The 14,260-nt window shown below is 41.6% G+C and overlaps 1 protein-coding gene across 3 annotated transcripts in view; it reads right to left on the reverse strand.

Moving 5' to 3' along the window:
* KLHL8 (kelch like family member 8) overlaps window positions 1-14,260 on the reverse strand; it is a 21,278-nt gene continuing 7,018 nt past the window's right edge. The window contains exons 2-10 of one of the 3 annotated variants that reach the window (XM_015625426.1): window positions 13,449-13,703; window positions 10,038-10,586; window positions 7,737-7,923; window positions 6,887-7,030; window positions 5,606-5,717; window positions 3,836-4,004; window positions 3,139-3,298; window positions 2,011-2,212; window positions 1-1,610 (exon numbers count right to left, since the gene is read on the reverse strand). In XM_015625426.1, the coding sequence (XP_015480912.1) occupies window positions 1,487-1,610; window positions 2,011-2,212; window positions 3,139-3,298; window positions 3,836-4,004; window positions 5,606-5,717; window positions 6,887-7,030; window positions 7,737-7,923; window positions 10,038-10,586; window positions 13,449-13,664 (1,863 nt within the window). In that variant the 5' untranslated portion in view covers window positions 13,665-13,703 and the 3' untranslated portion in view covers window positions 1-1,486. Of the gene's footprint in view, window positions 1,611-2,010; window positions 2,213-2,972; window positions 3,299-3,835; window positions 4,005-5,605; window positions 5,718-6,886; window positions 7,031-7,736; window positions 7,924-10,037; window positions 10,587-13,448; window positions 13,766-14,260 lie in introns of those variants that run through there. The other 2 variants (XM_015625425.1, XR_001521154.1) reach the window with 2 other exon arrangements.

Consider the following 14,260-nt stretch of genomic DNA (forward strand, 5'->3'; position numbering starts at 1 on the left):
TGCTTTGAAGTACAAATGCTTTATTGCAATGTTTCATTATTTACAGTACTGTTCACTTTGTCCCTGGCTGCTACCAAAGTGCATTTGGTAAAAATGCTACCATTTTGGGCAGGAAAGCCAAATGATGGTAACAGCAGAAAAACACAACTGTGCCTCCTCACTCCTGCTGTCCTGCCTCTTCCCAGTCCTGAGTGCAGAGAAGTTTGCTGCTCTCCCTGGGTATTTGGAACAACCCAGTAATTGCAAAACTTTGGTCACAAAGGATTGTCAGTTGTTGGGTCTGTTCAAGGTGATGCAGGAACAGGAATCTGCAGTCTTTCCAGCAGGACTTTACTCAGGATTCAGGGGTTGTAATAGTGTAACAAGACATCTTTGTATGCAGGGCTGTCACACTGCTATCTCAATTTTGTAATGGAAGTACTGGTTTATTCCAATTATCTCTCTTGCTGACTCTCTTTGGTTCATTTAAGGTTTTGAGGTTATTTATCTGCTCCCTTAAAAGAACAAGTAACTCGAGAATGTTACCAGAGTTGCAACTGGATACTGAAAAAAGTCAAGTCTTCTAGAGTTGCACTTAAAGTTTTACAGAATACCACAAATTTTATTATACATTTCCATTTTGTATAAAAATGGTGATTTAACCACCACTGAACCCTACATTTTCACACACTATCATCTCAAAATAGGACAAATTACACTGGTTACTTCAGGAAAGACGTCTCAACAGAAACTACTTTGGAGAGGGGGGTAGTAATTCCAAATTTCAAGGAAGACTAGAGAATTCCAATATTCCAGTGGCTAAACTCAGGTCAAGAATCTTTCCAGCTTTATAACAAGTTTATTAACTCAAGAAAATACTTTGAAAGACAGTTTTCAGACAGAATCCCTGCAATTCCACTGCTGGCAGCATTCCCTCTGGAGGTGAGCAGTGAACTTCTCTGCCTCAGTTATCTCAGTATATCTCAGCATCAAGGATGTCATTACTTCTACAACTTGAGACACCTTCAGTTACAAAGCTCTCGTACAACTGGGAAATGTTTAAGACTCCACTCCAGAAAATAAGTTAAATGAAATGGCACTCAAGCCCTCCAGACAACACGTAGCAGGGCTTTTGGGGGAAGCGCAGCAGCAGTAGCTTCTGCTGTTCTCCTCACCACATGCCTGATTTACAGTTCAATATTGAGTCCTTGCAACAGCTACCTCAAATGATTCTGAAATTACAGCTTTCAAGAATAGGATAACTGCAGTCCTTGGCAGGTTTGCTCCTGTGAGTCACATGGGACTCACATTTATGCCACGTTTTAACAGGTTTTTCTGTTTTGCTCTTTGAAAGCCACCAAAAGCTTTACAGTTGCAGAAGATACCATTTTCACAAAGAAAATTTACTGGATTTATTCCTTACCCTGCTATACAAAACACAGTGTTTAGAAGCTCTGTGGTGCCACCCTTGTAGCACTCCTTTGGAATTTGGAGGAGGTGGCAGAGCTCACATGCAGTCCACAACGTTGCTGGATCCTTGGCCCACATCCCGGATCTGGCTGCTGAGACAGGAGCACACAGCCACGCCCGCCCCAGCCCTGCAGTGTGACACGGAGCCCACGAGTTCCCACCTACGGGAGAGAAGAAAAAAATAAGCTCCTGCCCTTTCTGAGGAACCTGAGACTACTTTCTGTGCCTGAAATTCTATTACATTGCCTAGCTGTTCACTCTGCACAAAAATACACCCCATTTAGTGCAAAATCTTTGAAACAAGCAGAAGAATGTAGACTGATACTGAATGAAAGGGTGATAAGGGATAGAGAGGAGCAGAGGAGGAGGAGGTGCTTAAATATTTACAAGACTGCCCTAGTGATATAAGCAGCAGCCCTGCATTGATAGTTATGGATAGCATTCAATTATTAACCAGGAAACAACAGCTAGGCTCCTCCTGCACACTGCTTCTATGCTGCTGTGTTTTCATACAGGCAGATTTCCTTGTCTTATTAGGACAAACAAAACATTTGAAATTACCTGTTCACTATGGGATCAAATGCTTCTACTGTATTCAGGTACACGTTGCCATTATGACCTCCAACTGCAAAAATTTTTCCCATCAGTGTCGCTATGCCAACACCACCCCTTGGAGTCGTGAGCTCTGCCACATACTCCCATTTGTTACAGCGTGGGTCAAACCGCTCCACCGAGCTCAGGGGCGAGTTGTCATCAAAGCCACCTGCAAACAGCCATCACAGGGTCAGCTTTTGGCACTCCTGGTGCAGGGAATATCCAAGACTGGCATTATCAGATCATTCTCAGCATTCAGGGGGTACTGTCCAGCTCTCTCTTTACCCAAACTTAACAAGCTCCTAAAAATTAATCTAACAGCTCACCCTCTTCTCACAAACATCACCCAGAGCAATAACTTTCTTCTCAAGTTGCAAGGATTCTAATTTCATTATTTTTCTCCCTGAATTTATTATACTTAGAATGAAACAGCTTCCTATTTGGAAGAGAAAGAAACCTAGTACCAGCAAAAGGATGGTCTCAAACTTATTTTACTTTATGCAAAACACATTCTAGTACTGTTCTCAAATTACAGCATTGGCAAATATTTGAATAGGAAAAAAAAATACAATTCATTTTCAATTCACTTATGTGCTTAAATATATATATATTCATGTATACACATGTCAGAGCTTTTTGAACTATCACACCTGTGGCACACCTACCCAGCAGGAAAGCAGATAAATACAAAGTAGCACACAAGACAAGAAGCTGTAGAATAAGTGCAAAAAAAGGTACTGCTGTCTACACTCTACACAGAACAAACTGAAGTGCTTTGAAAGCATGTGAACTTAAGAATCGTTTCCTAAAAGGAAACTCAATAGTAGTGAGTCTTGAGAGGATTTTCTAATACAGACATATTGTCTTGAACAGATCAGCCCTCCTGAGATGTGGGTTAGGAGCTGCTTTTCATTTCCTTGCTAACGTACCTTCATTTAAGTGTGCCCTGGTTGTGCTTGCATTCTTCTGCTCAAGAACACCAAGTACAGGTCAGCTTTATCTGTTCCTGGTTCCTCTAGCAACAACAGCCTCTTCCAAAGCCCAGCACTTGGCAGCAGCAGCAGCAGCACTACAAAATGCCATATCCCTACTCACCCACAACATACAAGCAGCCGTGGAGCTCACTGACACCGTTCCCAGCCCTTCGCTGACCCATTTCTTTCACTTCTATCCACTTATCCAAGTGAGGATCGTATTTCTCCACACTGGAAAGAGATGCTACACCATCATTGCCACCCACAGCATAAACATGGTTCTGGAAAACAGTTGTACAAAGATTATTTGTGATGTAGCTGCCTTTACTCAGCTCTTCCATAAGAAGTGTTGAAATTATAGGAAAATGTGGTATATCCACTTTCATTTAAGAATCCAAACAACAGATTTAATTATCTAACATAAATGCTATCTCTTCCAATGAAAGAGGTACAACAGTTTTGTAGCGTTGCAGCTGTTTTTCAGAGCACAGGGGGATTAAAGTAGAGCATGCATTTGTTACCTTTCAATACAGTGACCATGACAAACCAGCCAGGCTCTGAATGAGATAGGAAGCATTATCCATGTCATTAGAAGGGTACTCCTCTCCTAGTACCTCAAATACTGGTGAAACAGTTCAATTTGCTATGAGTATTAGCCTAAATATCCTCACTTTTTGCACAGGATTTTGATGATCAGAGGTGCTCAGTCCCACCAGCTGCCTTTTGTTTCAGACCTTGTGTTCTGCCTTGTGAATGCAGCTTTGAAAAGCAGGTAAGCTCCCCAGCTGGCCCCAGCCCTGGAGGAACCAGCCACTCACCACCAGGGCTACAGAGCCGACACCTCCCCGGGGAGTGTTCATGGAGGCCACAGTGCTCCAGCGATCCGAGTCGATGTCGTAGCGCTCCACGTCGCTGAAGCACGTGTTGTCATCCAAGCCCCCGATGGCATAGATGGGGCCGCCCAGGGACGCCAGGGCGATGCCTCTCCTAGAGAACCACACCAGCAACACCTTAGTGCAAGTCCTTAACCAGAGGGAGCCACACAGGAATGGCACCGGTTTCAAACTAGGGGGAAAAGAGTAATGGAAATTCTAAAAGTGACGTTTATAGTAAATCATTTTGCTGGCCCTTTGCACACCTGTGTCCTTTAGACTGGACGTCAACTCTAACAACAGCCAAGTCCTCTGCTCACATACTTGGACACATGACATTGTCTTAGATACCATTTCTCTCTTTTATTAAATCTAAAGATTAACTAAAACCTGCTGGTTTTAACTTTGCTGGTATAACTGGCTGCTACCATTTGAGAATGACTGGGGGTGCTACTAATACATATCAAAAGGCAAACCTGTGCTGGAGATTAAATAGCTGAACTCCAGCAAGATTTAATTGCAGTTTCTTCCATTCTGGCCTTTTATTAAGTGTTAAAATGATGGTCAGATTTGTTTCTACTAAATCTACCAATATGGGAGTACAATCGGTACTATAAAATTAAAAGTGTGGTCTAGAATGTAAGCATTAAGTTTCTGCTCTAACCTCCAAGAGAGGTGATTTACCATGTTACTACAATATTTTGTCTCAATAGAGACAGCAGGTTCAGAGATACAGAGGCAGAAGCAAGGGAGGCACAATCTTTCTACTGAACAAACATTGTGGCAATACCTTGCTTATCTTAAAGTGCCTCAGCAGATAACACAGACACCACTTAATGGTGGCAGTTTGTTTCTCCACTAAGTATTCCAAGACCTCCATGAATGGGAAGAATGGAGCTGGGAGGTAGCCAAGGCATAGCAGCCCTTTAATTTCCCTGGGTACTCAGTAATAAATGTCACAGAAATCTTGTTGCTGAGACTATGCCCTGGGGTGATGGCAGGAGGAAACAGAGCAAGCCACTTCTAGGAGTCTGGGTCTTCTACTTTAATTAGGTCACAAATAGCTTTCACACTTAAGCCATACTTAATATTTCACTCCTACTTGTACATGATGCTTTGAAAAACAACAAAAAACAAAATGGAATACAGAATAGGGACATTGATTTAAGTAACAGCAGAAACAAAAAATTACAGATCTATGAGTCCAGTAACTCCTTAAAAGAATCTTAAATGTCAAGGCAAAAAAAGTCCTCAATCTGACTTTCAGATGGTGTGCTTCTGGCCTTTTGTGTGAAAAACATAGGCAGCTATTAATTTCCTGGTGTAGTATTTCACTTTTTAAAATTTTCACTATGAAGTATTTCACTTCTCATGTTATGCTGGCAGTTCTCTCACTCATTCTTAAAAAGAGCAAAAACCCCAGAGAACCAGTTCATCAATTCCAAGTTGTTTACTGGGCACAGCAGAAAGGCCCTGAATACCAGAATGCAGGCATAGCTGGACTAGAAGAGATCCCTGTTCCAGAAGCCAGCTCCTCCAAAAAAGGAACAGAAGGGTAGTACATTCATAGCATAAAGCTCCAAAATAGAGGAAAGAAATTCCAAGAAATAGAACAGTTTGAAACCCCAGAAAAGGCAGGACAGACAGGATGTTTTTCAGTATCAGCAAGAAATGGCACATCACAGACTAGAACTTGGTGCATGGGACACGATATACCTCTTTGTGTTCATTGATGCCTTCATCATCCACTTGTTTGTGAGAGGGTCAAATACTTCCATGCTTCCTAAGTGTTCATTTCCATCATGTCCACCTACTGCGTAGATTTTACCTGAACACACAGACATCTTTTGATAAGGAGATTGCTTGGCAACATTTCAGTTTTCATTTATATAACATCCCTGCCTATGTGGAGACAATGGAGGTCAAATAAAGGTTAAAGTTTTTAAATTTTTTCAATATCATAGTTTTATATGCTGTACTCAACCAGAAATCTGTCCCAATGTGAACTTTTACACAAAACTTGAGATTCTGTAGACAAAAAAAATCTTCCTGTAATTTAAGTAGTGCAGGTCAAATAAGTTTGGACACATGTACCAGTCTCTCCAGATTTGCTACGGAGAAAAATTATCTCTGTTCTGCTGCAGCAACAGAGGGGCTGCCATCTTCAAGAGAAAGCTGCCTTACTTGTGCTAAGCTGGACTGCACAGATCTATTTTCAGAAGGTGGATACTCAAAAATAAAGGTAGATCTGCTCTTGGAAGAGTTATGGTCTTCCAAGGACCATAACTTTTTCCACATGGATTTAAGTAGGAGGGGAGCCAGTACAAGTACTAGGAAATTCTGTGTGACTGCTGGTAAGGCCATTTCTTTATAAATGGCTTTTAAAAAAGTAAATCACCTACTTAAGGCAAGAGGCTATATACAGTTCACTTGGGCTGGGAGGAACTTTAAAGGTCATTTAGTCCAGCCCCTCTGCCATGAACAGGGACATTTTCATTTTCAGGTTGCTCAGAGCACCATCCCATCTGACCTTGAACACTTCCAGAGACAGGACATTTACCACCTCTCTGGGCAACCTGTTCCAGGTTTTCACCAACCTCACCGTAAAAAACTTCTGCTTGATATCTAGTTTGAATCTACTGTCTTTTAGTTTAAAACCACTATCTCTTGTCCTATTACAACAGGCCCTACTAAAAAGCCTGCCCTCATCTTTCTGGTAAGCTCCCTTTAAAGCACAGAAAGGCCACAATAAGGTCTCCATGGAGCCTTCCCAAGTCTGAACAGCCCAGTTCTGTCAGTAATGTTTTTTCCATAAGCACAGTCTCAGATTGGCTCAGGACCAAACACTCCTTCAAGGAGGAGAAGCCTTACTGAACTGAAGACTATCCAACAATTAAGCAATTAGTTTACTACTTGTACAGCTGGTAGAAGTACCAACTCAGCAAAAGGAGCAAACAAGTGCCTTTTGCCTGAGGTTGCTTGAATAGGGTTACTGACCTCCCACGGAGATCACACCCACATGCCTCCTCCTGCTGTTCATTTCAGGGCCGAAGAACCAGCTGTTCTTACTGATGGAGTAACACTCGATGCTGCGGAAGGGGTCACCTGATCCACCTCTGCCACCGACACAGAACAGCACGCCTGGAGAACACAAAACAGCTTACCACAGAACTATCAGGAGGATGGGCAAAAACAGCTGTATAGAAGAGCAAACTGAAAATTACGTAGTTCGGGGGAAGTTGTATTCCACTTCAAGGAGTACAGTCATTGCCCTTCATAACTGGATACTGGATTTCGGCCTTTGCTTGACATGCTGCTATGGCAATTAGCTATCTATGCTCTTGTAAAAACAATTCATATTTTATATATGCTTTTTGTGATTTGGCTTAAGGAGATAAATCCATTGTTCGTTAAATATAATGATGTAGAAATTATGATCTGTGGTCAACATTCATCACTCAGTTTTGGGGTAGGTTAGTCAAAGACTTTAAAAGTTAGCTCAGCCTTCAACACCAAAGGATAACTACCCACTGTTTTCAGTACAGCTTTGAACAGATTGCCTGGTCATAACATACATAACAGCTCTGACTTTAACACAGACAAGAGCCATTCAGGAAAAATTATTAATACTTTAAAGAAAGAAAATGACTGCTAAAGTTCTGCTAGGAAAATGCAGCACATTACCAAAATATCAGAGAGGTACATAATGGCTTTCCCAATTTTGCATTAAGTCATGAACAGCCCTCGATATCAAGTCATACCTGCTTGATATCAAGACACCTGCACAGATGTGCTGCCTTTTCTCCACACCACTCCCTACTGGGTAACCAGACACACATTTAATTACCAGCAGTCTGCTTCCTTGGTGTTGTGCGAATGGAGTACTCAAAGTCAGGCACTGCCCTGCTGCTCAGGTGAAGGTGGTAGTTCCTTGCTTCATCCAGCAAATCCCTACATTTTAGATTCTGCTTGACAATCTCTTCCTTTGCCACAACACCCATAAGGAAACAAATGGGCAAGAGAGGCAGCCGTACCTGACACAGAAATGAACACAGTTGGAGAAAGTGGCTCAACTGCTGAGTGTCACCATGCAGCGCTGCACATGCACCAGCCGGCAGCTCCAGAGCCAGCTGGCAGCCCCACGCTCCTCAACCAGGAGAGCAGCTCTCAGAGTTGTTCCAGACAACAGTGATATGAACAGTTCTTTTTGCTGATAATGTTTGCTACAACCATTTGCATTTCAGCCAGAGTAAAGAAGCGTCCCTTGGCCCAGGCTGTGTTGAGCAAGGAGACAAGCTGCTGCCCATGATGCATATGCACCTGCCCAGTGTGATGCAGGCAATACCTGTGGCTTTACCAGGGGTTTATCAGGTGAATCTGCTATTGGGTATCAATCTTAGCTCACTGCTATGCCAGTGTAAGAGGGCTTGTGCTAAAATGGATCAGTTTCTTTGGGTGGCAAGTCAAAAAGGAAACACTTAGTCACCATGAAATAAGTGTCTATGAAGGAAGTATTGCTAGTGCAATAACACCTTTCTCTAAGGCAGACTTGACAGACTTCAAGCTTAAAAAAAAAGTGACAAATATTGAGAGCTAATGTTTCCACTTTAAATCGTTCCTGCCATTTATTTCAGCAAACCTTTCATCCTTCTTTGTAAAACAAACAGTGCAGAATCAGAGGCAAAGATGGGACAAATGTTAGTGGGGGGAACTGAAGCAAATCTTCACCTGACTTCCTAAGGTTTGGAGTCATCACTGTCAAGCAGCTCTCAGTTGGCTCAACAGCGATGGTATGTAAGTCCAGCAGCTGCAGTGCTTCTCAGAGCAGCAGGATGGGGCTGTTACAGCACTGACAAGCATCCCTGTCTTGAAGCAAGCATGTGTCTCTGCCCGTTCTTCCTCACCTCCTTGCTTTCAGTTCCACTTCTTCCTTTATTTTGGCCCAGCTTATTTGAGGCTACTTTAAAGCACCACTGTAGCCTTGCTGACAGGCTCCTAAGGTTAGTGATGTGCTAAAAACTCCAGGCTGTTAAATTCTGAACCCCATTATAACAGTGAAACCTATAAGGCTGATTATGACATGGATAATCACTGTCTAGAAGCCCAGGCATGTTTTCTGCTAGCAGTAATGTTCAAGTCAACTGATGACTCCATATGCTCCAGCAAATAGCCCATATTTACAAGAAAGAGTTTATTTTTTCTTTGCTTGAATCCAGTTTCCATCAACATCTGGTTTCCATCGACAAAATAAAACTGTTAATCTCATCTGCCAGCACAACTGGGAAATAAATATAAATATCTTTAAAAAAATCTTTAATTATACTGCCTGCAAGTTTTGTATAGCATGATAAAGAAAGGGTTTTTGTACCAAAAACCTCATGCTAGCCTAGATGAAACTGAAGGTTTTTTTTGGAAGACAGCTAATAGACCATTGTCATCTTTTCCTAGGAAATGCGAAAAATTAATCATGAAGACAATGACAGCAGCATCTCAGTGGACCTCCCCTTACTCACATAATGCCAATATTATCAATTCAGCCAAATGCAAAATAATCAAGTTGGAGTTCAGTGACAACTAAAACTGCACAGCCAATCCTACCTGCTAAGACACATGGAATGTTTTGCAGCATGTGGCATGCAAATCCTTCCCAGTACAGGCTCTCCACACCTGTACCAAATACTGTGACACAACTTGATGTGACACATTGCTCTTAGTTTACTTTCCTAGCCATCCAAGAAAATGCAACAGCTTTGCCTCCTTTCTTAAGTACAAATACGTAACAGCAAGGGTGGCGAGCAGGCTGTAGGAGTGGTAAACCAAGTGCAGTGATGGTTTTATATTCTATCTGTTTTATGTCAGTATAAAACATTTTTGCTCTGCCACAGATGTAGTTTTTTGTTGGTTCCCCATCTCCCAGCCATAAGCGTAAAGTGAGTACTCTTCTCTCTACAGAAACAGGAGAGTATCACTTCTCTCTGATATTTAAGAACTCTAAGTTGCTTTCACTGTCAACTCCCAACCCTGAATACCGGATGAGGCACCAAAAGCTAAGAACATTTTTCACTTTAAGATCTACCCAAGTGCAAAGAGCTGATTACACAACTAAACCAGTGATGAGACAGGCACTTTGTGCCTCAGTCTGCCCTACCTGTGCAAGGATCTCATCCAGCCATGTAGCATGATGCTGGGGATTGGCCAGCAGCCACTTGATAGCAGCATTGTAAACTTGCTTTTCATTTTCAATATTCAGGTCACTGGAAGACAGGAGTTTATGGAGGTGCTGTGGTGACACACTCACAAAGTCCTCACACTCCATTACTTCTGTGAAATGTTCACAAGCAAACTGATCAGCCATGTCCATCAGGTCTATGCGGTTGTGGCTTTCAGCAAATGCCCTGACTGCCAGGCAGTTGGAGGGGTGGAAATGCAGCTTCATGTATTCACAGCAGGCTTTGGCCACCAGTTCTACCTGCAGGATGCAGGCGGCGTACAGGAGGGGCTGCACGTTATCCACCGTCAGTGTGAGCTGTGAGGAGTATGCAAACTTCACCAGGTCCTCGATGGCATCACCATCAAAGTCCCTGATCTCGATCAGCTTTTGCTTGGCTTCAGCCATTTCTGAAAGAAACATGGCTCGGAAGTACGGGATAACGCAAGCTAGCACCAGTTTGTGGCAGGCGATTAGCTTTGAACCAACCTGAAAGAGAAAAGAACAAAAAAAACCCCAATATTTTACTGGAATGTCAATTTTGGCTGTGAAAGAAGGAACAGTAAAGCTGAATTCTGGACTCCATCAGTTTTGTCTGTATTTTGTTCACACAAATTAACCTCATTTGTCCTGTACTTCTAACGTAACATCCAAGTATCCCAGGGAATTCTAAGTTGTAGCTTGGCCATGAGAGTAGACTAAAGGAAGCAACAGCACTGAACTTGCCTTTCTTTAAAAGCCTTATGAGGCATCTTTAGAAATATTCTAGATGGGAGGAGACTGTTAGACACTTGTTTTGTATGTACTCAGAGACTTTAGGGGGGGAAATTAGAAAGGGGCATTTTCAGACTACTTGATTTAGATTTCTGGACTTTACTACTGTTGAGGAATTGATGTCTATAGAAGCAAATTCATGTAAAAACATAAGAGTAACAGTTATTTCAGGGGTTATTATAAGCTACCGATCACTTCAATACTTTTAGAATCTTTACCCACAAAAAAGTGTACTCCCCATAAAGAAAAAGTATTTCTCAAAATTCTGATCAGAAAGTGTAAAATAAGCGTTTAATGTACAAAATCCTATAATTTCACTACATTATAAAAGAACCTAAGAATTGAAGATAAATGAACAATCCACTGGTTATTTGTGTTCCAGGAGTGCTTTCTTACAGCCTTTGTCATTCTGGACTAACATAAAGGGATCACTAGATGACAAAAGCAACCAGTTTCCCTGATGGACTCAAATCACACATTCATTTTCAGATGAAGGTGTTACAGAGAGCTGTTGTGGACTTAAAAAATAAAATGATACTAAATTATAAAGGATATTTTGGATGTTTTTCTAGCTCTGATTCAATATTCGATTGCTCTACCTTTTTAAAGAGTATGATCAACACCAGGGTAACCCACCTGGTGAGCAGTGAGTGGAGTAGAGAAAGCAAACACACAAGCAAGAGTATGCAGATTAAAAAAAGAGGAAACAGATGGATGGTACAGTGTGATTACTTCAGATCACCCCAGAAGGAACAATTCAATTCAGACCTAAGAAATGAACAAAAAGCAAACCACCAGGAGAAATGCAGATTATATTCATATGCCACTCTCCACCTTCTAACAGCCTTCTAAGACTGGTCATATGACAGCAGCAGGGGAGTAGGTGAAATCCCAGAATTTAAATCTGTGGAGCAGAGAGAGTCTTCCTGTGTGCTCCCAAGGCTTATCACTCTTACAGCACCAGCACCCAGTACTGATACAGAAAGATGTGACCAGGGGTCTGCTGTATAAGGGAAAGCTCCTAGGCTATTCTTACATTTGGATACTTGTATTCTGCCCATCATCCCACTCTCTAATTAAACCTTGATTTTTAATTAAGTGGTTTTACTATGGAATCCAAATCTAATTAATTTCAAACTACAGAATGGTCTGGGTTAGAAGGGACCTTAAAGGTCATCTCATTCCACCCCCTGCCATGGGCAGGGACACTTTCCACCAGCTATCTGGCATGTCCTTGCTATTTTGAAATTGGAGCTCCCCTCCAGTTACTATCATATTTTAAGAGCCAGCAGATAAAACAGTAACTGGTTAGATGACAGCAATGCCAGAATTGCTCACTAACTCAGGTCACACACAAAAGCAGAAAGTTCAGTAGAGAACTGATTATTCTTAAAACATGAGTGAGGCCTGAGCACTACTGGAAGAAAAATCAAGCCCCCCTGAAAATTCTAATTCAAGTACATAGCAGTTACTTGAAAATCCCTGATTTAGGAAGCCATACACTAAGATGTCCACAGGTTGCTCTAGCCTTCACTGGATGCCAAGTCGTATCATCTAATATTCTTAAGTTACCAAAATAGCTCCACACTTATACAAATGAACATTAATACAAGCCTAACTTATGGAAAGTTAAACTGCAGCCCCAGTAAAGTGTCTTTTCCAAGGCAAGCTTCCCTAGCAGGAATATGCATTTAATTATGTCTATAAAATAAGACTTTCTGCCTTTTTTTTTTTTTTTTTGCAAGGGTAGGTGGAGAGGAAGGAAGGCAAGAATGAAGTCAACAAGGTAAGAGATGAGAAGGGTTGGTAACACTATGGACATACACATATGGACATACATCAAGGATTTTCCCTGTTTATATCTAATAGTCAAAGTACAAGGCTAACAGCATCTCCTAAAGGCATCTGTCATTTGTTCTTGGTTTAGGAACTGTGCTTTATCACTGTTCCTTAAATAACCATCTTGCTCGCTAAATACAAATTTATTGTGATCAAGATGTAAGTAGCATACAGCTGAGTTACAAATAATGCACCAAAGCAATGCTATGCAAGAATCATAAAATTTCCTTCCTCTCTCTCTTCCTTTACTCTTTGATCAGCTGTAGAACACAACTGTCTGGGGTTTTTTCTTTCTTTCTTTGAAGAATGCTGGAGGTTAGACTTGTTCCAGAAATCCTGTTTCCTGAGAAGAATCTAGCAAAACAACACAAAATGCAAACATTGAGGTAAAATTGGGAATGAAAGTATATTGAGAACAAAGAGGCTACAAGGAGCTGGAATTGCACAGTACTTAGTGACCAACTGTGGGAACTTGCTTAGAAGGTAAGTTGGATGAGGACAAAGTCATGTAGTTCCTCTCCTGGATTGTCACTATTTTAAGTATTTAAATTTCAGCTGTAAACTTCTTAAATAAGGAAAAAATATGAGCATCTTTAGAGCTCACACCCATGCCTCAGATCCAAGAGGTATTCTGTGGCTTCCACACTCCTGCCAAGATTCACAGCCACCTCCCAACACAGTTAAACTGCACTTTAATCTTCAGACTGATATGTGCAATGGGTATGTGACAAGTATCACCTTCAGTGTAACATCACAGAGCTCTCCAGCTTCAAAGAAGTGAAGAAGAGAGCTGTGAAAATCCTTCCAAGCCTCATTTGCCTCAAACACAAAGACATCATCATCCCCATCACTGTTGGAAGGCCGAGTTTGTTGCTGCTGCTGCTGCTGCCGCCGCCTTTTTCCCTTTATCAGATGTTGTTTTGCCTGATCAGGGACCACGGATTCTGAAGCCATTGGCTGTGTCTTCTCTCACTGCATCAATCTTCTGAACTCCTGCCAAGATAAAATCCAGCCCATCAGCAGTTAGGTCCTAAAATTCAGTTCTGTTCATCTTCCTGTTTAAAAACACACACAAAAAAAGAAAATGAAGACATTAGGTAATGCTAGTACTTAACACTTCAATTACATTGTAATACCACCTATGATCTTACTTGGGGAAGGTGGAGAGGAGAAGGGACAAAAAAGGAAACCCACAGCTAAAAATCACATGTAGGTACCTTTAAGGAAAGCCATTATTTATGAACTTTCTCACACTTGATAAAGACATGAAAAAGAAAAGGCAAATATGAACCCCAGAATCATAGAATAGTTTGGGTTGAAAAAGGCCTTGAAGATTATATAGTACCAACCTTCCATTAGACCAGGCTGCTCACAGCCCCATCCAGTCTGGCCTTGAACACTTCCAGGGATGGGATATCTGCAGCTTCTCTGGACATTTTCCAGTATCTCACCACCCTTACAGCAAAGAGCTGCTTCTTAACATCTAATCTAAATCTCTCCTCTTTTCATTGGAACTGTTCCCTTTTGCCCTATGACCACCTGCCTGTGTA

This window comes from Parus major, chromosome 4 (assembly GCF_001522545.3).
Source record: "Parus major isolate Abel chromosome 4, Parus_major1.1, whole genome shotgun sequence".
In the NCBI taxonomy this organism is placed as follows: Eukaryota; Metazoa; Chordata; class Aves; order Passeriformes; family Paridae; genus Parus; species Parus major.